This window comes from Phascolarctos cinereus, unplaced genomic scaffold, assembly GCF_003287225.1.
Source record: "Phascolarctos cinereus isolate Bilbo 61053 unplaced genomic scaffold, phaCin_HiC Scaffold_5;HRSCAF=322, whole genome shotgun sequence".
In the NCBI taxonomy this organism is placed as follows: domain Eukaryota; kingdom Metazoa; phylum Chordata; class Mammalia; order Diprotodontia; family Phascolarctidae; genus Phascolarctos; species Phascolarctos cinereus.
This window is the reverse complement of record NW_027555958.1, coordinates 129,048,307-129,073,655: the sequence shown is the minus strand read 5'-3', so window position 1 is coordinate 129,073,655 and position 25,349 is coordinate 129,048,307. Positions and strand designations below refer to the sequence as shown.

Genomic DNA, 25,349 nt, shown 5'->3' with positions numbered 1-25,349 from the left:
GTTTCAAATTTTCTCTCTTCCTCCCTCCCCACTCAACCTCATTGAAAAGGCAAGCAACTCAATATAGTTTTACATGTGCAGTTATGCAAAACACTTCCTTAGTAGACATGTTGTGAAAAACTAACTCTATTTACCTTAATCCTCTCCTGCCCTCCCATTTATTCTATTCTTTCTTTTCACCCTGTCCCTCCTCAGAAGTATTTACTTCTGATTACCCCTTTCCAAATCTGCCCTCCTCTCTATGATCCCCCTGCTCTGTTGTCCCCTTCTCCCCCTATTTTCCTGTAGGGTAAGACAGATTTCCATACCCAATTAAATGTGTATGTTATTCCCTCCTTAAGCCAAATCCTATGAGAATAAGATTCACTCATTCCTCACCTTCCCCTTTCCCCTCCACTGTAAGAGACTTTTCTGTTTTTTTTGTGAGATAATTTACCCCATTCTACCTCTCCCTTTCTCTTCTCCAAGTATAATCCTCTCTCATCCCTTAATTTTATTCTCCAGATATGACCCCTTAATCTTCAACTCACCCTGTGCCCTCTATCTATCTATCTATCTATCTATTTATCTATCTATCTATCTATCTATCTATCTATCAATCTATACATACATATAATTTTTTTCTTCCAACTACCCTAATACTGAAAAAGGTCTCATGAGTTATAAATATCATCTTTCCATGCAAAAACGTAAACAGTTCAATCTTAATAAGTTTCTTAGGATTTCTCTTTCCTGTTTACCTCTTCATGTTCCACTTGAGTCCTGTGTTTGAAAGTCAAATTTTCTATTCAGCTCTGGTTTTTTCATCAAGAATGCTTGAAAGTCCTCTATTTCACTGAATGACCATTTTTTCCCCTGAAGGATTATACTCAGTTTTGCTGGGTAGGTGATTCTTGGTTGTAATCCTATCTCCTTTGCCCTCTGGAATATTATATTCCATGCCCTGCGGTCCTTTAATGTAGAAGCTGCTAAATCTTGTGTTATCCTGATTGTGTTTCCACTACTTGAATTGTTTCCTTCTGGCAGCTTGTAATATTTTCTCCTTGACCTGGGAACTCTGGAATTTGGCTACAATATTCCTAGGAGTTTTCCTTTGGGGATCTCTTTCAGGAGGAGATGTGGATTCTTTCAATTTCTATTTTGCCCTCTGGTACTAATATATCAGGGCAGTTTTCTTTGATAATTTCTTGAAAGATGATGCGTAGGCTCTTTTTTTGATCATGGCTTTCAGATAGTCCAATAATTTTTAAATTCTCTCTCCTGGATCTATTTTCCAGGTCAGTTGTTTTTCCAATGAGATATTTCACATTGTTTTCTAATTTTTCATTCTTTTGGATTTGTTTTACAGTGTCTTGATTTCTCATAAAGTCACTAGCTTCCAATTGCTCTATCCTAATTTTTAAGGAAGTATTTTCTTCAGTAATCTTTTGGACTTCCTTTTCTATTTGGCCAATTTTCTTTTTAGGGCATTCCTCCTCATTGGCTTTTTGGACCTCTTTTATCATTAGGATTAGGCTATTTTTTAAGGTGCTCTTTTCTTCAGTATTTTTTTGGGTCTCCTTTAGCAAGCTGTTGACTTGTTTTTCATGATTTTCTTGCATCACTCTCATTTCTCTTCCCAGTTTTTCCTCTACTTCCCTTACTTGCTTCTCAAAATCCCTTTTGAGCTCTTCCAAGGCCTGGGACTGATTCATATTTTTCTTGGAGGCTTTGGATGTAGGAGCTTTGACTTTGTTGTCTTCTTCTGGTTGTATATTTTGATTTTTTTCACCAAAGTAAGATAATATAGTCTGACTCTGCGCTGCTTGCTCATGATCCAAGCAATTACTTGAGTTTTAAACTCTTTGTTAAGGTAAGAGTCTGCTTCCAATGTGGAGAGTGTACTGTCCCAAGCTTCAGGGGTTTGTGTAGCTGTTTTCAGAGATACTTGTAGGGACCTGTAAATTTTCAGTTCTTGCAAGGTGGTATGATAAGGGGCGAGGTGTTTACTCCTTTCCTGTCCTGTGACCACAAGTACTCCTTTCTGTCCTGTAACTGTGAGGAGGGGTTCTTCTCCATAGCCACTACAAGCTCCACCACACTAGCACTCCTCACCCCAGCACCGCCACCCAGAACTGTGACCCAGATCCAAGCATGGGCAAAGCAAGAAATTCCTGCCTCTGCACTGGCAAAGAGATCCCTTCAATCCCTAACTGACCAGCCACTGGATTCTCCCTCAGTCTGTGGGCTGGAAGCTCATGAAACAGCTGCCCCCTCCAGGGCCACACTCTTGGAGAATGGAGCTGTGACCCTGCCTTCCTGTCTCAGCACCACAGAAACAGACTTTTCCCACTGACCTTCTAAGTTGTCTTTGGCATGGGTGGATTGAGGAGTCTGGAAACCTCCACAGCTGCCTGAGATTCAGTCCTCTGAGGCCTGCTCCAGGTTTACTGTGGCCTGTGCACCCACACCATGCTATGCTCCACTCCCAGCCCTGCGCTATACACCTTTCTGATCAATCATCCAGGTGGTCTTGGGCTGGAAATTTGTTTCACTCTGTCTTTTTGTGAGATCTGCTGCTTCAGAATTTGTTTAGAGCCATTTTTTATGAGTATTTTGATAGAGATGAATGTAAACTAGTTTATTCATGGGAAAACTGCTAAAATCTAAAGTAAGCAAAGAGAAGAAAATTCCTAAAATTTAATCACAGATCAGTTGACTGTTGGGTAGAGGAGGAAGGTTAAAGTTTCTAAACTAAGAAAAACTGGAAGGTTATGCAAAAGATACCATTATGACAGCAGAAAGTAATGAGGGTAAAAAAGGACAGTGTAAAAGCTTAACATTAAAAAAAAAACAAACCTAAGATCATGGCAACTATTCCATCACTTTCTGGAAAACAGAGGGGAAAGAAATGGAAGAAGTGTCAGATTTTATGTGCTTGGGCTCAAAGATAACTGCAGATGGCAACTGGAGCCATGAAAGTAAAAGATGCTTGCTCCTTGGAAGGAAAGTTATGGCAAGCCTGGATAGCACACTATACAGCAGAGATATTACTTTGCTGACAAAGGTCTACACAGTCAAAGCTATGGTTTTTCCAGTAGTAATGGAGGACTGTGAGACTTGAACTATAAGAAAAGCTGATTGCCATGGAATCTATGTTTTTGATTTGTGGTGCTAGAGAAGACTTTTGAGAGTCTCCTGGACAGCAAAGAGATCAAATTCATCAATACATAAAGAAATTAGTTCAGAAATTAGTCTACTTGGAAAGACAAATACTGAAGCTGAAGTTTAAATCCTCTGGCCACATGATGAGAAGACAGGAGTCAATGGAAAAGACCCTGATGTTGGGAAAGATTGAAGGCAAAAAGAGATGGGGGTGGCAGAGGATAAGAGCAATGGAAGAGAGTCATGGAAGCAAGTAATATGAGCTTGGACAGACAACACGAGAAAGTGGAGGACAGAAGAGCCTGGCCTGATATTGCCCATGGGGTTCAGACACGACTGAACGAATGAACAACAATCTATTCATAGATGTACAGATCGTGTGTGTGTGTGTGTGTGTGTGTGTGTGTGTGTGTGTGTGCACACATATACATAAGCACCTACATCACAAACACACACACACTCCTGCACAGATTCCTCTCCACTTCTATTTAGCCCATCCCTCTACTCGGGCCACTGATTTTTTTGTTTTTAAGAAGCAGCATGAAGGTGAAGACTGACATGGTCTTGAGGGGGGAATCACCAAAATGGAAAACAAAACAATGAAATGTAATGCCTTCACATTTTACACAGATTTTTCTTAAGAGTTCTCATCATTAAATATCAAAAGAGAACAGAGCTATATCTACATTCTTCAATGAACATATGGATTTCTCCCAGCAATACATACTGAAAGTAAGCAGTAACTTCAAAGGCCAACCAGAGGACAGAGTCTCCCTACACTCCATAAAGAAAAAGGAAAACAGGGGCAGCAAGGTGGCTCAGTAAATAGAGCACTGGCCCTGGAGTCAGGAGAACCTGGGTTCAAATCTGGCCTCAGACATATTACACTTACTAGCTGTGTGACTCTCGGCAAGTCATTTAACCCCAATTGCCTTAAAAAAAAAAAGAAAAAGGAAAACAGAGTGTGATATATACACATATGTCCGTGTGTGTGTGTGTGTGTGTGTGTGTGTGTGTATACACACACACACACATACACACATACACCATGTAAGTTTCTATGGGGTTTTTTTTAATGTATACACCATATAAGTTTACATGTATCTGTTATTATCAGTATTGGTATTACTATATAAGTTTAGGTAGAAGTTATACTTGATGGGGTCACTTACAATTCTAAAACTGTGGGATTCTATAGATCTTTTTTAATACGATATAATTCTGGATCAACTCTAATAAAATGAATTTTCATGAGGAAAAATTGAATCTTACACTTGGCTTGAAAAAAAAATCAACTTCCTAAGAATAAGATGATATAGGCATGACAAGGTAGCACTTTGCATAGAAAAGAATTAAGAGTTTAAGTGGAGTAGAAGTTCAATCTGAGTCAATAGTCTGACATGGTCACCCAAAAAGTTTCAGCAATCTTAGTCTATACTAAGTATGTGTAATGGTATCCATGAAGAAGAAAGGGATGTCTTCCAGAAACATTGGACATTATAAGATCTCCATGTATATGTGTGTGTATGTATGTATGTATGTATGTATGTATGTATATGTGTAGATACATATAGATACACATATATACACATAAAATGAGTAATGGAGAGTAGTTGGGCTTGCCAGAAAAGGTTCTAGAAGAATGATGATGCCTTCAATAGTTTTAAAAAAAAGTTCAAAAGAGACTTAGATTTTTGAAGAAAGATGAGTTATTTCAAACATGCTGAAATTGAGATGTTTATTTATGGGACATCTAGTTCAAAATGTCTAATATGTAATTGGTGATATGGGACAGAGTTCAAGGAAAAGGCTACAGTTAGATAAATAGATAAACGGACATAGGAATAATCTGCAAAAAGAGGACAACTGGATTCATGGAAGAATAAACTGAAGGAATTGGGAAGAATTAATCCAAAGGGGGGAAAATAAGTGGATCATAACAGTTATCTGCAAGTATGTGAAGAGTTGGCATGAAGAAGAAGGACTAAAGTTGCTCTGCTTGATCACAAAGGTAAAACTAGGAATGGAACTGGGGTGAATATGGAAGAAGAGAAAATTTAAGTTTAATGTAAGGAAATATCTTAGCATTTAGAGCTGCTATCTGAAACCAGGATGAGCTGATTCATAGGAGGACTTGATGAAAAGGCTTAATGCTTACTTTGCCAGGATATTATTTAGAGGATTTGATTCTGAGGTATATGTTTCCTTTTCAGGTATGGATTGCTCTAGATGTTCTCTGAGGTTACTTCTAGCTGTGAGACTGTATAATTACCAAAACACTGACTCAAACTTTTGAACCTTTACAATATTAAAAAATAGCAAATGGGTGGTTCACTGTTGCTACTCTGAGGACAAAGTCCCAATTCTATTGCCTGCTTGTGATGCTTTCTATCTGTTCAGCCTTCTATCTAAAACTTCCATTTTAACTAGGTAAATATCCTCCCTCTCTTTCTTATACACAATGCCTGCCTCCCATTCTTTGATCATGTTTTCTCCTCCCCTTTCCTTCATCCAACAAGACTCTCCTTTAGCTATACAGATTCTTTACATCCTTCAAAGTTCAACTAAAACATAATATGATAGGATTTATAGATAGATACTATGGAGATAATGAAATCCAGGCTTTTCATTGTACAGATAAGAAAACTGAGGGACCACAAAAAAAAGTTAAATTGCCCCCAAATCACATAGTAAAAAAGTTTGAATTTTAATTCATGTCCTCCTAATCCAATGGTCCATGACATGCTTACCAATTCTAATATATATGATTTTTTCCCTTCTCTAGACTGGATACATAGCACTGCTTATCTGAAAGACTCACAATTACATGCATTACCTCATATTGTTATGCCACTGTTTCCTAAGTATACATCAAGTCTCTTCATATACAGTGTCAACTCCTTGAAGTCAGGAATAACTCCTTTCATTAATTTGTTATTCATCATACTATATAGCAAAAGGCTCGTTATATATTAGACTCTCAATAAAGACTTGTTGGCTTAAAGATATGCCTTGGTCCCACACTAACTTTGCATATTTTTAAACATAATTAAAATTTAACACCTTTGTCGACCTTTACACTAATAACAACTAGGTTAAACAAAAATCTACTTCTTTAAAAAATCAAAAAGGTTCCAGTGACATTAAATGTTCTGTCAAAATCAAGAAGGTAAAAAATGATTTAAGATACTGACATATGAAAATATAGTAAACTCAACCTGAGATCTGATAACAAAAATGTGCTTTTGAGGACAATAGTATACAGAATATGAGAGTCAGAAATAATGTTGTGAATGATTACTATGTAACATTTGAAAAATGCTGGAGCTCTATTGTATTCATAGAAACTTCTGAATTCTCCACATAAACACAAGCCTCACAGCTCTGTTTTCTCCTGGCCTACAGTGATTTTAAGATAAATTGTGATCATGGGGATAAGAAATTTCTGTGGTAAGAGAAAACATCACATGGTAAAAAGTTTTAGATCAACTATATGAACTGGCCCATAACTAATAAGAGTTGGTTTTACTTGAAGGTCTGCCTCTCTTGTTAATGGATTTTTGTTTGGGGGTGGGCTTTATTTTTGAGTGATTCATATCATATTTACCTAATTTTATTTTTCCAATTTTGACTCTGAGGCAATTGTTTAAATTATCTGTTACTCCATGAGGACTGACATTTCCTCAGGCTGAGAGACTGGCTGCATCACACTCCATTAGCACTGATGAGTCTCACCAAGGGCAGCATGGTGGCTGACTTCCCTGTTTTGGCAGACCAACTGAAGAGGCACTGAGCCAACCCCCCACAGCAATTGCTGACAGATTGGCCCAACTATACAGTTCTGATGGCAATCTACATAGGATTACCAGTCACACAATAAACAGCCTCATTTCAGAGGCACCAAGCAAATGGTGCTAACCAAACACTGCCCCCCAAATACCCTACTCTCACTATATCTGCAATCAAGCTTCTCTACCTGATCCAATGATGCATCCCTGCCAAGCTCCAAAATGATGGATGAAGTCATTAGTGTTTTAGTTATCTAAACTAAACCTGAAGCCAAGGCATATGGTCTGACAGATGTTCTGGCAATGGGACCTTTTTGAATTGTTATGTAGATGTCCACATATTCCGGACTCTTTTAAAATAGAACAGTAATCTGAGTCATGATCCTTGACTCCTCCCACATCCCCTCCCCAACCAAAGGAAATCAATATAAGAAATTCTTACACTTAAAATGTAATAACTTTGCCTGATATCATTCAAGTGTTCACTTTGGATTAATGATGACAACATGTCTTTAATATTTCATTGCTCATGGAGGGCCCTCAGAGGTCAACAAAGTGAAGCCCCTTCTGTTACAGATAAGTAGACTGAGGATCAGACAGCCTTGGTAATTTGTCTAAAGTCTCACAAGCAGTAAGAAACAGATTTAGGATATAAACTAAGATTCTCCAACAACTCCAACACTGCATGGAACCACATTGTCTATGATTTTTTTTTGGTTTTGTTTTTGGCTAGACAATGGGGTTAAGTGACCTGCCCAAGGTCACACAGCTAGTTAGTGTTATATGTCTGAAGTCAGATTTGAACTCAAGTCCTCCTGACTCCAGGGCCAGTGTTCTATCTACTATGCCATCTAACTGCCCATCTCTGACTATTTTACTATCAATTTTGTTCATATTTTTATATACAAGAATGAATACAAATATTCAAATACAAATAGAAATATCAGAAATCAAATACAAATAGGTTATTATTATTTATTTTCATTGTTGAAAAGAACTAAGATTTCTTCCGTATTTCATTGACTTGATACGGGCTGCAACTACTTTATATACAAATAGATGGTTTCATGATTTGCTGTGGCCAAGGAAATTCATCACCTGGCATCCAAACTTGTAGTGGGTAGATTCTCCAAACTTAGGATGGCATAGTATAACACTAAATCTAAACTGAGATCCTTTTTTTTCTCAAGTAGGACTTGGAAGATTAGGTGCTCTTCTAGGAGAGCCTTACAAAAGTTAGCATTACCTCCAACCATAATTGCATTTTAGACCAGGATTTAATGGAGTTTCTGTCTAAGACAGAAAATGAGTTAAAATAGTTTGTGCTTTTTTCCCTATAAAAGTTTAAACAGAATCATTCAGTAACACTACTTCCACCTATGCTGAATCTGAAAAGGAACAGTTCCAGAAAAACTTTGCAACAGAAAAATAACCAAACAGAAAATAGGTTATTTTATAATTTTAGAAAAACAACAACATACAAACTGTTCTCCACAAATCCTCATGAGCAGTCCATGGATTTTTTTTGTCCTAACACTTGCATCTCAATACCCAGGGACTATTGTTCGGTTTTTTTCTCCCTTCAGGAGTATGTACAAGGTCAGTCCTCACAAGAAATGAGGAAGTTGTGGTAGGTCATTATCATGACTATTAAAATCATCAGGTGATCTGATAGAATACTGCTGAGCTAGAAGAAATGATGAGCTGGCTGATTTTAGAAAAACAAAGAAAGACTTGAATGAAAAACTGAAGAGTGAAATGAGAAGAACCAAGAGAACGTTGTACACAGTAAAAGGCAATATTATTCTAAGCACTATTTTGAACAACTAGGTCATTTTGAATATTATAAATACTCAAAGCAACTACAAAGGACCTAGGAAGGAAGATACTACCCACATCCAGAGAAAGAACTGATGAATAGAAGTATATATATGGTGGTTTTACATACATACGTACACACACACACACACACACACACACACACACACTTATGTGTAATGGTAGCTTTCTCTAGAGCAAGATGGGGAAGGAAGGAAAAAAATTAAAATGTCACAGAAGAGAACAAAAGAACACTTAAGAAGGAAGCACAGAAAAGGAGGTAGCTTTAAAATGATGTGTAGCATTTATTAAACAGTTGTTCCAAAAAAAGTAAACTGTGAAATGGAAATTCATAGTTTTTTACAGTGAATCCTCTTTTTATGTTGTGAAGTGTACATGGAAATGTTCTTTTTTGTCTTTTTGTATTTAAGTTCAAAATGAATACGATTTTTAAAATCATCAAGTGAATTACACCTACAGCAGGTCAATACAATAGGTGAGGCTTATTTATATACCTTCAAAGAAGTCCAACACCTCTTCTAGGCCAAGTAGAAGAGATTATAGGTGTGCAATATGCTTATACACTAAACTCATGACATGTCAATCCCAGGATTAGGTGATCTATAACAGTGCTTGTTGTTTAAAGGGAGGGAAGTGAAAGGAAATAAGTTTGGCAGGGGTGGGGGTAGCAAATTCTTTGTTCATAGAGGCTATAGAATTTAAGGTAGAACTAGCCTCCATGAAAAAACTGAATAAAATTCTCACACCAAGATATCATGTCTGAACTGTCACTGTCATCTATCACACTGGGTTTCAAACTGAAGTTCAAGAACAAACCCAAGGCTTTAGTAGTCTGGTGGTAAAGCAGGGGCACAGCTCAGAGGGGAATGAAATTAGGAGTCACTGGGCAGGGTTCTGCTGAGATCTAAAATACTTCTCTTAAGGGCTCTGATCTAAGATTTGTTGAGCTCAGTTCTAACAGTGAGATAAACTTTCTAAAGAACATCTAAGAAGTACCATGAAAGTACTCTAAACTTCCATAACATCAAACCTTCCTGACTTTATAAAGTTATTTATTAATTTATTTCTCTTTAAAAATTTACTGTGTTTTAATTTCTGTATATTATATCAACTATGTGAGGCAGTAAACAAGCAATACTTTGTGTTCTATGCAATTTTGAAATACATGTACTATTTTGTAGCTCAATTTAAATAAGCTATTATGCTGAATACTTTTGAATTCTTTCATTATTGTTGATATTTTTCATTCCACAGAAAAAGAACTTTTACTGTTACATTTATAATCTTCTTACTCTTTTCATTACTGAAAACAATTTTAACTGGGCATATTTTAAGATACTATAAAACTAAAGAAAACTGAAAATTGCAAACGTGGCAATAATGTTTTCCTGACTTCTTATACATGAGGATCAGTAAAGGGCCATTCACCATTCCATCATGTAGATAACATACCTTTCAGCAAGTTGTTCATAATGCGTAATTTTCCACAGTCTCAGTTTTACATCTCAACTAGTTACTCTCACAATGAATTCTTGAAAAACTCATAGGAAAAGTCTATTATTCTTAAAATAAATGAAGCAAAAGTAAAGCTAAATGCCTCACAGAAGAGACAATTTCACAGGGATATGGAAAAGAAAGAAGGGATTTGGAGTCAAAGGACCTGGGTTCTAATCCTAGCTCTGATTCTTACATGTGAAACCCTAGATTTCTCACCTATACCCTCATCTATAAAATGAGTGAGTTTTAACTAGCTGACCTCTAAGGTCACAACCAGCTTTTATAACATGTTATATGCACAGATCATCATATGATCCTATGATCCTGGTAGAAAGAAAATTGGTCTTAAGGTCAAATACCCTTGGAGAATGGGTATTTGAGAAGTAGACCTATTGAGATATCAGTGTTAAACTACATATCAAAGCCTATTTAACAAATTATGAAGGTAAGTAGTATTTTAAAATTTCTTTCCAATAAATTCTTATCCAGAAAGATCAATAGTTTCACTATTCCCTCTACAGTGAAAAAAAATATTTAAGTGATCAGGTTAATAATGGATATACTTTGGTTAAATGAAACTTAACAGATTTTTTTACTTTTTTTTTTAAAAGAAAGTGATTGTGTGTGTGTGTGTGTGTGTGTGTGTATAAACTGCTAAGAAAACAGACAACAGAGGTGCCAGAAATCAAGAAAAAATACTAAGATTCGCTGAAATCCTAAAATACTAGGAACTGGAATGAAGAAGAGAACATAGAAATCCATATTATCTCTCCTCAGGGAAGTCATCACTTTTGCCCCCCCAAAAAAAATTAAAAAGACACCACTGACAAGTTTATAGAAGCAATAATAAAATACTTCCATTACTAGAATAAGAAAAAATAAACAGTGAACAGAAGATTTAGTGTAGTTCACTTAAAAGAGCAGGGTCAATCTAAGGAAGTATTTGCTGCTAGGAGGATACAGAGATATGGAGATGAAAAATAGATTTAACTCCACGATAATATTAAATTTTAGAACCTAAAACAAAGCAAAAATTGCTAAATATTTTAGTTCTGATAGAAAGGATCATATAATTGAAGCCAAAATCAAGAAAGAAGATTTAGCAAATCAATTGTTTACATTTAGACATATTTACCAAAACTAATAGCTAAAGAAGTATTCTCTTCACCTTTAGTGCAAGGAATCAGAGAATCAGTGAAATGGAAGGGAACTTCCATTCCACTTAGTGATTCAACTCAAGAACTTTTTTTTCCCTGAAAAAAGTGTTCATACAGTGTTCTGTCTCTGAAACGAATGAAGAAGGATCATTGAAGTGTCTGCCGCCATTACTACTATGTGAAAGTCAGTCTACACCAAGGAGGATTAGCAGCTGTGGGAGCCATGTATTGGATGCTTCAGCTTCCAAATGATAGATGAGAATTCAAGGAGTCATTTTGTGAAATAAGACATACTTGCAGAGTTCTGCAATCTGTAACAATCCAGGGGCTATTGTTTTACCTTTTGTACAGTTCAAGATGTACGTAAATGTAAGAACTAATAAGAATGACAGTAGGGATGTTGAACTCAAAGATGGCAATAATAGAAACAAATCTAAAAGTGTAGGAAGCTAAAATTATTTTGGAAAATACAATACTTATCACTGAATTCTGGCCCAATGAAGGGACAAAATTTTGGAGGCAGAAACTCCAGACCTTATAATGGGGGGGGGGGGCGCGCCACACACGCGTGCACAAATATTTTCCTAAATCATATAAAAAAGGTAGTTATGGTTGTTCCAGGAATGGCAGATTTTCATTACTGCTAGAAAACAAAACTTAGGAGGAAAGAAGAGATAAAGAAGGAATAGGAAAACTTTAATTTGCCGCTGATTTGTGAGTCCAGTCAGGCACTGTGATGGCATGCTTTAAATAATATTTTGTGTGTGAGTGGCAGGGGGTGCAAAAAATGAAACAAAACAAAAAACCATCAGCACTGTATTTTTGAGTAGTTGTATAACAGGTTAATTTCTCTTGTGTTTAATGCCAAGTATACAGCATTCCAACCAAGAGATCATGTTTGTTTTTTTCTACACCCATACTATTGATTGTTAAATATTACAGTCTGATCATGTCACAGAATAAATTTATCTTTAAAAATCAACAAGAACCCAAAATCAGGTTGTCAACCAGTTTTTGTCTAAGACTTCAAGTGAGGAGGAACATACTACCTCCTTAAGCTAATCCATTTCAATTTTGGATGGTTCTAATTGTTTCAAGTGTTTGCTTATGCTAAGGATGTCTATGCCTCTTGAGGACTTTGACATGTTTGCCCCAAATGGTAGAAATGGCAGAAATCAATACAAATCTAATTCTTCTTCTCTGTGACAACCTTTCAAATATGAGAAGTAAGGTATCATGCCCTTCTACCCTCAAGATTTCTGTTTGTTTGTCCATTTCACAGGTAAATTGGAAATGCCACTCATGGGATTCATTTTTATTTTAACATATTAAAAAAAAGACATATTCAAAAGTATCTTTGAAGCACAGGCTCCATTACATTTTTATATAGGTTTTAAAGGTACAAAGACACTTCAGAAAAAAAAGTTCATAGTTTCTTTCTCTATGAACTATAAATTCAGAATTGTGGCCCACAGTAATTCTGCCTTTGCAGAGAACTAAAAGATAAACAATAGTAAATATGAACACAAATTGACATACCAACATACAAACATCCACTTATTTTACTTTTCACCAAGTTGCCACATTTCCTTTCTTCATCCTAGAAATCAAGCCTACCTACTTTCCTACTTTATTTTGAATTGGTTAAGATAAAATAGTTCCCAGAACACTTCATTACATATAGCCTTGTCCAGCCAATTTGCAGGTAGATTAGGTTTGGCTTAAGGAAAAACTTCCCAATGACTGAACCTATTCAAAAGTGGAATGGTCTGACATTAGGTAGTAAACTCTTTATCATCAGAGGTCTTTAAGTGAAAGCACAATGACAATTTGTCATCTATATCTTCAAGGAAAAGTAAGATGACAACATGTTACACATGCTGTAGAAGGAATTTGTAATCAGCTATGGGTTGCATTGTATGTCCTATGAGGTCCCTTCTAACTCTAAGATTTTATGAGCCTAAGTATTATGCAATCACAGAATGACATATTTAGAGCTGTAAGGAAACTTAAAGGCGTGTAATCCAACACTCTCATTTTTATAAACGAGGTCCACAAAGATTATGTGACTCACCTAGGATGAACTGGCTAATAAGTGTCTATGAATTTCAAATTAACCTCCTTAATGTTCCTTCTCACTGCACAGGTCCATTCTCAAAAGCTTCAAAGACAGAATCTCCTTGTCTCATTCTCACCTTCTGCAAACTCACTTCCATGTTTATTTTCTGGCTTAGACTGTTTCTCTCCCTTGGCCAATCCGATTCTTCAAGATTTCATTTTACATATATTATTTTCTTCTGCATAATTTGTACACTTATCCTTCAGTTAACCTAATCTTGACCCTGAGACATGAGTTTATCCATCACACACCTAAACTCTGAACAATTTAATTTTCTTTTGTTGGACTACACATTGCTTGAAATATTGCCCCAAAGGTTTCTCAAAATGTAATTTATCATACTGACAGTTCTCCATCTTATGAACCATGCTCTAGTAAATCTAGTTTGTGAAGCACTTTAAAATGAAAGAAACTTTCTTTTTCTACTCTTTTCACTTCAAACTATTCTAAAGAACTATTTTTAAGTAGAACACAAAGAAACTGGAAGAACAAGTAAAATTAACTAGAAGCTGATAGAAGACACAATATTTAAATTCCTTCATAAATTAATTCACATCTTTAAGTGGAGAGCAAGGAAAAAGATGAATCTTCATGGCATCAGTACAAGGCAAGCAAAGAAATGTTGCATGAAAAAATAAGTGAATTAAAATACAATCTGTGCTCATATGGCTTTGGTGCTTTTTCACTATCAAATTTATCCACATTAGCCCAACAGACTAGTTAGCCTTACCTGCAGCCATAACTTGTTATTCACAGCGTCTCTCCCTGTAGCAATACACTGAAATGTAGCATTCTGCCCTGCATTGACCTCTACATCACCCAGCCTCAAGAAATGAGGGGATTTATCTGTGGAAAGAGGGGGAAAAAATAAACAAAATTCACATGTAATTTCACATTACATATTTCTATTTCCCAAAGATTAACAAAATTGTTAATTCTAAAATTGGCCAATGGAAATTCCATAAAAAGAAAGATATTCTATTCTCTCAAAAAAAAGACATTACATTTTCTAAAAATGGGAAAAAAACATTTTCTTCTATATCTCCAATAATCTCCTTTCTTATCCTTTCAGTAACTTTGTTTTCTCTGAATATTATACCATAGCAAAGATAATGTTGTACATGCAATGGGCATTCAATAATTGCTGGGTGACAACTATTGCAAGTTCTAAGTGAATAATAATGAAACCATTACAAATTGAATAAGGAGAAGTAGACTCATCATAGAAAACATCAGGCAAAATACTGTAAGCATTAGAGAAACAAGCTCAATCTTATCTATGGTATACAAATCACAATAGTGCCACAGATACACAAACATACTATTTAATTAGCCATTACTTCATTCCTTCCCACGTCCGAGTCCCCACAGTATAACTGCCATAGTTTTCTCTATCTAGTGCTTCCAAGAAAATAGCATTTCAGGTGACATCAAGTAGTAACAGTTTGTGTGACTAAATCCTTATGTCTGTACAGCCTCAGGAAAGCCACCCAAGTGAAATATGAGACTGACAAAAGTAACGACTATAGTTGAAGGACATGAGTTATATATCCCTCGGATATATTTTCTGGAGAATTACCTGTTACAGCTAAAGGTTTTCTAATGCTTTTCTTAAAAAAATATCAACTCAAAACTGTTACAATTAGGAAGTATTTGGGTCTCATCTGATCATCATATTATTGGCAAATTACAGTTACAGTTATAAACCCTTTGTTTAGCAATTTGTTCATTAGCCAAAACCTTAGAATTCAACATCTATTTTTCTAAGGTCCAAATGTTCACTAGGTTGGCATACTCTTTGCTTTCTCACATTAATGTTACAAAAGAAGCTATGATGCTTATTAGTACTTGGAGTGAATAATTTTTCCCTTCTTTATTCTTAGAGGACATAGTTAAGACGTTGCTGCCTGTATTTGATTCTAGTAAGATGCTAGCTGATCTCCAGAAAATGCTAGAAGAAGAAATTAGCTGCCAGTACAATAAAAGTAGAGCAATGGAACTATTTTTAATAATGTTCTTCCATATGAATGACAGAATATATATGTAAATACCCACATGAACCTGACACAGAGGATCACTGAATACTCATAGCAATAAATATAAGCCATTTTATAATCAGGTGTCAGGGGACAGGATTATGTCTTATAGGATAATTTGTCCTAAACCTGGCTTTAGAAATTCTAGGTAATTGTTATGTTATATGATTTGACCAAGAAATATGTAGGAAAGCCTATGTGAAAATGGACCAGATTTTGACATATGGAATATAATATGTGGAAGAATGTATTAACAAAGTGTGTTAAAATTGAGATTGACCAGCATTCCTATTTGATATGATAACTGAGTTGAATACTTGGACCAGAATAGGCAAAACTAGTTCCTATACTCAATTTTTTTTTCCATTTCTAAATATAGCATGGTACTGTAAAGGTACAATTATGTGTATGCCTATGTCTTCTAAGAGAAATTCTCTAATTTAAACAAGACATTGAATCCACATTAAGAAACATCTGTGTTTATATAAGGATTTATCTACTTGGGTTGCAGTAAGTTGCTTGAGTATATATATGCATGAAAATATATATTTTATATATATATATATATATAATATATATATTATATATATTATATATATTATATATATACACACACACACATATGTATACATACATATAAATGTAAATGCATGCATGCATGTATGTATGTATGCCTATGCTTTCAATTGTGACCTTAAAAGAAGGTTCAGATAAAGTCCATCCCTATGTACCAGTCAGTAGTTGCATCAGTGGTTAGAGTTCTTACCATCCTTTTCTATTAAATAGCCTAGGAGAAAAAAATCTCGAGTCACTGTAGTACAAAGTACACAGGAGACATGGTACTTATCCAGACAAACTGATAAAAAAGGAGTAAGTATGAGCGAAAGGGAGAAAAAGAGTTTATATGATTTGTAAAATATTACATTAAGAACTGGGATAAATTCAAATAAGTGAACTAGTTTTCCTTGTTGTGGTCCTAATGTTCTATTGGATTCTGGATAATAACTTCAAAATAAATTTCTAATCCATAATTTATGTACCTCTTGATCTCTGTAGTCATATATACAAAGCCTTGCACTTATAGACACTTAATAAAAGTTTTTAAAATTGAACTGAATTAACAGGGATGGGATACATTCCTCAAGACTGAGGAATGCTTCTTATACAAGCTATTACAATAGCCATGAAATGGTTTTCCTACAAGCAGTAAAAAAAAAAAATTAGAGACAGGAAAAGAGAGGAGTGATCAAGTGATGAAAACTTAAGTCAATGCCAATATCAAGTAGGTCCTGAAAAGCCCCAGGAAAACACAACTCTTAATCACACTTACCACAAGGGTAGCTCAGAACTTGGATGTCATCAATGGCAATGTAGCCATTTCTCTCATCTGAGACTTCTGCCTCAAATATTACCTGTCAGAATGAAAGGAAAAATGTTTACAACACTCATTTCTGCACAATTCCCAGTGTGGAAGGAGAGCAGATGACATACGACTTTTATTTCCACTGAATTTTCCATGAGGATTAAAAGATATTTATTATGTAACATCTTAGATTGTGATCATATTCTAAACTTTAATCACAGATGGATCACAGGAATATCAGAACAATCATTAATTTTTCTGAGATGAAGTTGTCACTTAGTTAAAAAAAAACCTCACCAAAAACTGCTATTTTATCCTAGTAGGCAATATATGGTCTTCAAAAATAAGTTATATTTCATAAATATACATGAGCACAGACATACACACACATGCACACCACTGAAAATGGAGATAAACATGGTCAAAAAGATTGGGGCAATCTTGTTCAATTACATTTCATTAATAAATCTCACTTGATCTTCACAAAAAATCTGCGATGAAGGTCAGACAAAAATCATTACACCAAACTGAATTAATTCAGTAAGTATTTATTGAATGGCTAATACGTGTTAACCACTGAAAGATACAAAGACAAAAGGATATAGTTCTTATTGGAAAATAACTAACATTCTACTAGGAAGAGACAATATATTTACAGATAAATATAAAGATAAAATGTACAGAATAAAACCAAAGCACTTTGGAGGTACAATGGAGAACACCAAGTACTCTGAAGATCTCCAAGAGATGGGACCTGAGTAATATACAAAGCAAAACTGGGGACACGGCGTAAGAGAAGTCAAATTTACCTCAAGTCATTGGGCTAATAAATAAACAGCTGGCTTAAGACAAGAACTCTGATCTTCTGTCTCCTGGCTAAGTGCCTTTTGCATTAGGCCTTCCTTACATATGCAGGAAGTGGGAAAGCAAGATTGAGCTTCCTGATATGAGGGAGAGGGAGAAAAAGAGGTTATATGATCTGCAAGATATTACATTAAGAATTAGGGTAAATTCAAATAAATGAACTACTTCTCCTTAGTGTCACAGGTGGTTATGAATGTTTATTGGACTGGTTTAGAGTGATATTAGGTCAGTGGTAGCAATAGCAGTAGCAGTCAGCTGAAACCTGTACCTGAGAAAGGGAGGAAGATCCACTTCCAAGGGGTAGGCACATAATTTCAGGGAAGTATGATGAGAAGAATTCAATCCCCAGTGGGTAGGAAACAATCTTTTTAGATAGGAAAAATGAATCCATCGTGTCATTCCAGAGGAATTCCTGTGGGGGAGGGGAAATGGGGTTTTCACCATTATGAAGAAATACCATGTGGATGGATTGTTCCCCATCAGAGATACACATTGAGAAAGCTTAGTGTGGGATAATAAAGATGGATTCAGATCCAAGGATACAGACCCACATCTCCTACATCCTTTCTAATTCTGATAATGAAGTCAGATATCATAAAACACTGTTATATTTGTCATTAATATAGGATGGACAGGGAGCTACATAGAATATGAATGAAGTCTGTCTATAGCAATAAGTTTTGCCCTGAGCACTTGGAATATTATGGTATGGTCAGAGGGAAGCCCAAAGCCTCCTTTACACCAAATTTTTGATCATTCTACATTTTATCATCAGAATTACTTTCTTCTGTACCCTTTGATCCAGCAATAGCACTTCTAGGGCTATATCCCAAAGAGATCAAACAAATGGGAAAAGGACCCACACGTACAAAAATATTCATAGCAGCTCTTTTTGTGGTGGCAAAGAATTGGAAATTGAGAGGATGCCCATCAATTGGGGAATGGCTGAGCAAGTTGTGGAATATGAATGTAATGGAATACTATTGTGCTATAAGAAATGATGAACAGGCTGACTTCAGAAAAACCTGGTAAGACTTATATGGTCTGATGCTGAGTGAAGTGAGCAGAACCAAGAGGACTTTGTACACAATAACAGCCATGTTATGCGATGACTAGTATTGTTAAACTGAACCCTTCTCAGCATTACAAGGATCTGAGACATCTCCAGAGGCCTCAGGATGGAAAATGCTGTCCACATCCAAAGAAAGAGCTATGGAACTCGAATTGCTATTTTTTTTTCTCTTCTGTTGAGTTTTGTTTCCTCTTTCTGATGGTTCCTCCTATTGTTTTTAATTTTTACTTACAACACCACTAATGTGAAAATATGTTTAATAGGAATATAACTGTATAGCTTATATCAGATTATGCAACATCTTGGGGACGGTGGTAGGGAGGAAAGGGGAGAAAAATTTTAAACTCAAAAGCATATGGAAGTGATTATTGATAAATCAAAATAAGTTAATAAAATTAAATAAAAAACAAAAAAAGAAAAAAGAAAGAAAAAATGAATAAAATTAAGAAGAATTACTTTCTTTAAATTTACTTTACTATGAATTTAACAAATGTTAAATTGACTAATTTCATATATAGAACAAAGCTAAAAAAAGAGGAATGACTGTACATGGAATTATGTACAGTTTGTTTTATAAATATATAATAATGTCAACAGATAGCTTTCAGAGTTGTCTTGTTTGTCTTTATTTCTTTTTGTTCTTCCCTCTAGTCTCTTCTCATATTCCTGCAATTACTACAAACAACCATTACTATAACCAACCTAACTTTCATAGGCTTGATATTCAATGTATGTTTTAAAGTTTACCTCAAAATCATCTTCCTTCAGAAAGATTTCCTTGATCCCCCCAGTAGAGAAATGGCCCCTTCTTTCTACTTCACATAGCACTTTGTATAACTCTCTTAGGCAACTAAATGCTAAAATATGTAACACTTATGGGTCTGAGATATCATTGCCATCCATCATTGCAAGATGTGATCCCATTATACACTGACATTGTGTGTGATTCTAGCTCATGTCTTCTGATGGAAGATTCACCTAATACACAGGAGGACCCCGTCTAATTCTATTAATATCTTGAGGGCACCAATATGGCATACTATTCTGTCACCTCCTATAATCCCTAAACAGAACACTTCCTATTTTAGTAGTTATGTCTCAATGCTGGCTTTACTATTTTTCCTGTGCACAAGGAAATGCCAGTAACATTCAATAGCCTAGTTGGGTCCACTCTGGAATATAATTATGGTAAATTTGTTATATAGTATGACATATTTGGTAGACTACAAATAAACCACACAACAACACTGTAGGTGTTCCAGAACAGAAGGGACCATGACGTACAGTACATACCCTTGCAACTGCTCCAAGGTATATGACAATTATCTGTATAATCCTTAGTTACTGATTAAATGCCACCAAGATAGTCATAGTATGGCAAAGGCCCTTAGAAGCAAATGGCTCTGCTCTTTACTTTCTAAGGACACACGGACCTTCTCAGAGCTCTTCCTAACCTTAATTTGCCTCACTCCCATTCTGATGCCTCTCTGAGTCCTGCTAGCAGGAAATAGTTAAGTTCACTCTACCCCTCCATTTTCAACAAATCACTCCATTTTCATTCCATAATCTGAACATGCATTAATTAAGCCACTATGACATAGCAGGTACTTTGCTAAAATAATATCTCATTCTTTTATTCATTCTCATGTAATCAAAGCTTGTTGAATTAAACAAATATGGATGTTAATTTTAAAAGAGAGGGGTTTTTTTTATTATTATATGGGGAGGGCGCAATTGGATTTAAGTGACTTGCCTAGACTCATGTAGCTGGTAAGTGTTAAGTGTCTGAGGCCTCATTTGAACTCAGGTCCACCTGACCCCAGAGCCAGTGCTCTATCCACTACACCACCCAGCTGACCCAAAAGATGGTTCTAATGGCAAGGAAAACCAGCAAACAAACCTCTGTAAACCACCACTCAATAAAATAGAATTGTTATAACATGTTTCATTTAAGGCCTTCTTATCATGTTCCATGATGACATGGAGGATACTGGAGGTTTCTGAAGCTGCTATTACATAGCAGGTACTAAAGCAATCCAACACTAAAGAAACTAATTCTTCCAACCAAAAGTCACAAGTCAAAGCCTTATTTCATGTGTAAAGCACAGACAGCACAATAAATAAAGAGGGTGACCAAGTCAAACAAGAGAAAAATAAGCAAAGTGTATATTGCCATATATCTGCCTTAATGTGTGATGAGTATGTAATAATCACGGTGATTATACCACTACTAAGCTTATACTCTCAAAAGTATCAAAGAATGAGGAAAAGAAATCACACGTACAGAAACGTAGTAACTCTTTCTGTGGTGGCAAAGAACTGGAAACTAAGAGGGTGTTCATTTTTTTTTTAAGGAATGGCTGAACAACTTAGAGCATATGACTATAATAAAATATTACTGTGCCTTAAAAAATCATATAATTAATAGCTTCAGAGCAACTGTGATGACGTATATGAACTGATGTGAAGTAAAGTAAGTATAACCAAATGTAGAGTTTGTAAATTAACAACATTATAGGAAAAAAAACTTTAAAAAGACCTGAGAACTCTGATCAATGCAATGATCAACAGTTTTCCAAAGGGCCAAAGAAGAAAGATGCTACCAACGTCCTGATAGAAAAGTGAAGGCCTCAGGATGGAACTTATATTTTTGGACATGGTCAACATAGGAGTTTGCCTTTCTTGAAAATGCATATTTACTACAAAGGTTTTCTTTTTCATTTTTATTCAATTGAGGAGTTGGGAAGGAGAGAAAAAATGCATCATATCATTTAAAAAGATAATTACAATGAAATTTAAGAATAATTGTATCATTTATTTAGTGCTAAAAGATTTGTAAAACAATTTACAAATAATATTATTTTCTTATTCATTCTCATGTAATCAATGTTTGTTGAATGAAACAAATATGAATGTTAATTACAAAAGAGGGTTTTTATGGCAAGGAACACTGGCTAACAAAACTTTGAAAACCATTGGTCAATAAAATAGCATTCTTATGTAACATATTTTATTTAAGGCTTTCTCATAGTGTTTCATTATGACATGGAGCTTACTATAGGTTTTTAAAGGCTACAACAGCAGAGCTTGTGCTTACATAGGTTCTATGAAATTAGAAAAGATTAGTATAGGTCTGGAGGCAAACTGTTTCAGCCACATGAGAAGCAGTCCATCTTGGTGAAGAGACTTTTATCACCTTAAGGTTCACAATTACGTGATTTTTTTTTTAATAACAGCAACCAAAAAAAAGAGAAAAAAATGTGAAGGCTTCTATCTTCTTCAGATACATTGATTTTCCTAATAAAAATGGCAGAATGAGAGAGAAGAGGGGAGTGACTGCTCAGAATATCAAAGTTATTAGATGTTGCAAATGTTAATTTAAACATTAGTACTAAGACTGTCCCAAATTGCCACACTATTGGAGAGAATGTGCGGTCATATTTCCATTTTGGTTAAAACAATTGGAAGTAAAAAAGGGGAAGACAACACATATCATTACAACAGTTAAAATCTGACCTCTAAAACAAGTTGACTTCCAAAATAGATGGAAAAAAATTGAGATAATCACTCATTTATTATTTCTTCGAGAAATTAAACCCACATCAAAAGCCACCAAACTAAGTCAAAAGTGCTCATAAACTTCCTAACCTGACTAAAAGACAAGAAAACTTTGTAAAACATGTAGGAAAATGAAATATATGAATTATTATATCTCAAAGTGGTGAAAATAATTGAGGAAAATATACACTCAGAGAAAGTTAGACATGAGTCATATAGTTTTCATGAAAGAACTCCCCCCCGTGTGTGTGTGTGTGTGTATGTGTGTGTGTGTGTGTGTGTGTGTGTGTGTGTACGCGTGTGTATGTGCATGTGTGTATGTATAAAACAGTTGAAGGAGAGTCAAAGATAGCATGGAATGGAAATAATCAGCCAACAGTTCTACTGAAATCAGTTCTCATGAGCAATCATCCTGAAACCACTACGTATGGACTTTTTAACTCAATATTTTGTGTACTATGTGGGCAATTGCCAATGAAGAGTGAAGATGAACATCTTAAAAAGATGAATTGTGAAGTTTCACTTCATACACATATTTGGCAAAGATGACAAAAAAGAAAAAAATGGTCAACATTGGAGGGGTTGTAGTAGGATAGATACACTAATACACCATTGAAGGAAATATTAATTGGTCCAACTATTCTCCAAAACAATTTGAAATCATATCAAGAAAGATATTAAATTGTACATACTTTTTGAGTCAAAGATGATGATGATATTATTATTATTATTATCATCATCATCATCAATAATTTATCCCACAGAATTCAACGTCAGAAGGAAAAGACATAAAAGGACACATATATTTACAGCAGCACTTATTTTTAAGCAAAGAACTGGAAAGAAAATAAACCCTCATCAACTGGGAATATCTAGACAGGTTGTAGCACACAAACAAAATGGAATTTTATTACACAATTAAAAATGAGGAACATGTCAGATACATTCATACAGGAATTCATATGGATTAATACTGAATGAAGTGAGTAGAAGCAGTAGAACAATTTAATCAACGATCATAAAAATGTGGGGGGAAATAACCCTGTAAGACTTCAGAAATCTGACTGAAGCAACAGCCAATCATTGCTTCAAAAGACCAATGATGAAATATACCTTCTTCCTCTTGGCAAAAAGCTGATAACTTGAACCAGATATTCATTCTCAGGCATGTCTAATGCCTTGATTTATTTTGCAGGACAATTCAGATTTGTTGAAATTGAGAGTTTTCTCAAGGGGGGGCAAGCATGTGAGTGGATATTGATACACATAAAAACAGAGACTTCAAAAGATACACAGCAGAAGGAAAGAGAGATGCAGAGGAAGATACAGAGTAAAATAATTGCCTGGAAAAGTGTAGTGAATATAAACTCCTACTGTGTTTATTATATGTAGAATTTTTTTTTAAAGACTCAGTGGAGGTAGATGTAGGTTTAAAGATGCTCCTCCTCCAACCCAGAAGTTTCTGGTGCCTGTGTTGCTAGATAAATGTAACAACAAAAAGAACTGTGGTCAGTAATCCTCTAACTATGGTCAAGAAATACATGATGGCCATAGGTTGTTATTCTCAATGTGGAGGATGTTTTCTGCAAGGTTCAAAAAGGAGAGGGACTCTGCATAGATAGGTGCTGATTACATCAAGGTGGGAAATATTACAGGGCCTCCTCAATGGCACCACAAAATACACAAGAAACATTAGTCTAATAATTCATATAAGAAAAATGAAATATGCTCCTTGTAAAGACTATGATTTATAGCTGGAAGTCCAGACCACTAATTTACACACACACACACACACACACACACACACACACACACACACACACACATACAGAAGGAAGTTGAGCCAAGAATTGAATAGATGGAAGAGAGGGAGCTGATGCATATTTAGGAAAATTTACCATATTTATAATTATTATAATTTACTCTTTACAAGAAATACCCAGCTTTTTCCACACAAATATTCTAGTGATATTATATGATGGAGAATGTTCAAACACCAGAGTCTCTGTTAAATAAGAGTGCTGAATGATCCAAAAAGCAATGGAGAGATATACATTGGGAATAGATTTATATATGGAAGAAACTACTATATCTGGAGTCCAAGAAAATAGATTTGAAGTCCAGCTCTATAACTTACGCTCTGTGTGACCCTATATAACTCAATTAACCATGCTGGTACTCAATTTCCTCATCTATAAAAGAAGAGACTTGATTTAGGTAACATCGGAGGTTCCCTTCCAGCTCTAAATTTATAATCCTATGAAGTATATTATATATTTCTAATGAAATACTAAATAAAGTTTGGTTTGAAGGGACATCACTAAGGAAAAATGAGAGCAGAAAAAAGAAATTGTCCAATCAGGTATCAACTTCACAGATTAACACACAGATAGCCAAAGTTCCCGTGCCACCCATGATCTATAGGAATGCCTCCTGCACATTGGACAGATCCTTTGTAAGACCAATGGAAGAACACGACAGAGTAGGAGGAAGGGAGGAAAGGAGGAACAGCAGGGGAGGGGAGAGGAGGGGATAGAAAAGAGAGCCTAGCCCAAGTCTTGTGGGGCATCTACTATTTGCCAAGTACTTTACAAATATTTTCTCTCTCATTATAACTCATTTCATAGCTGACAAGACTGAGGCAGATAAAGGTTAAATAACTTTCCTGGGGTCACACCTAAAGTCATATTTGGACTCAGGTCTTGACTTTAAATGCAGTGCTGTATTCCATATGTCACTTAGCTGACTAATCATATATAATTTCATATCAGATAAGAAATACATAAGATGAGAAGCATGAATATAGCATGAATGGGTTGAGGATATATGGGCAATGGAATACCCTCATCAATGTGTCACAAGTCATTGACATTTTTGGCATGTTTTCTATATTATGTTAATGACCTATTTAG

The 25,349-nt window shown here is 35.3% G+C and overlaps 1 protein-coding gene across 8 annotated transcripts in view; it reads right to left on the bottom strand.

Moving 5' to 3' along the window:
- Window positions 1–25,349, bottom strand: part of PTPRK (protein tyrosine phosphatase receptor type K) — a 745,494-nt gene that overhangs the window by 357,535 nt on the left and 362,610 nt on the right. For all 8 annotated transcript variants that reach the window (XM_078155151.1, XM_020987018.2, XM_020987017.2 and 5 more), the window contains exons 4-5: window positions 16,911–16,992; window positions 14,275–14,390 (exon numbers count right to left, since the gene is read on the bottom strand). In XM_078155151.1, the coding sequence (XP_078011277.1) occupies window positions 14,275–14,390; window positions 16,911–16,992 (198 nt within the window). The remainder of the gene's footprint in view (window positions 1–14,274; window positions 14,391–16,910; window positions 16,993–25,349) is intronic.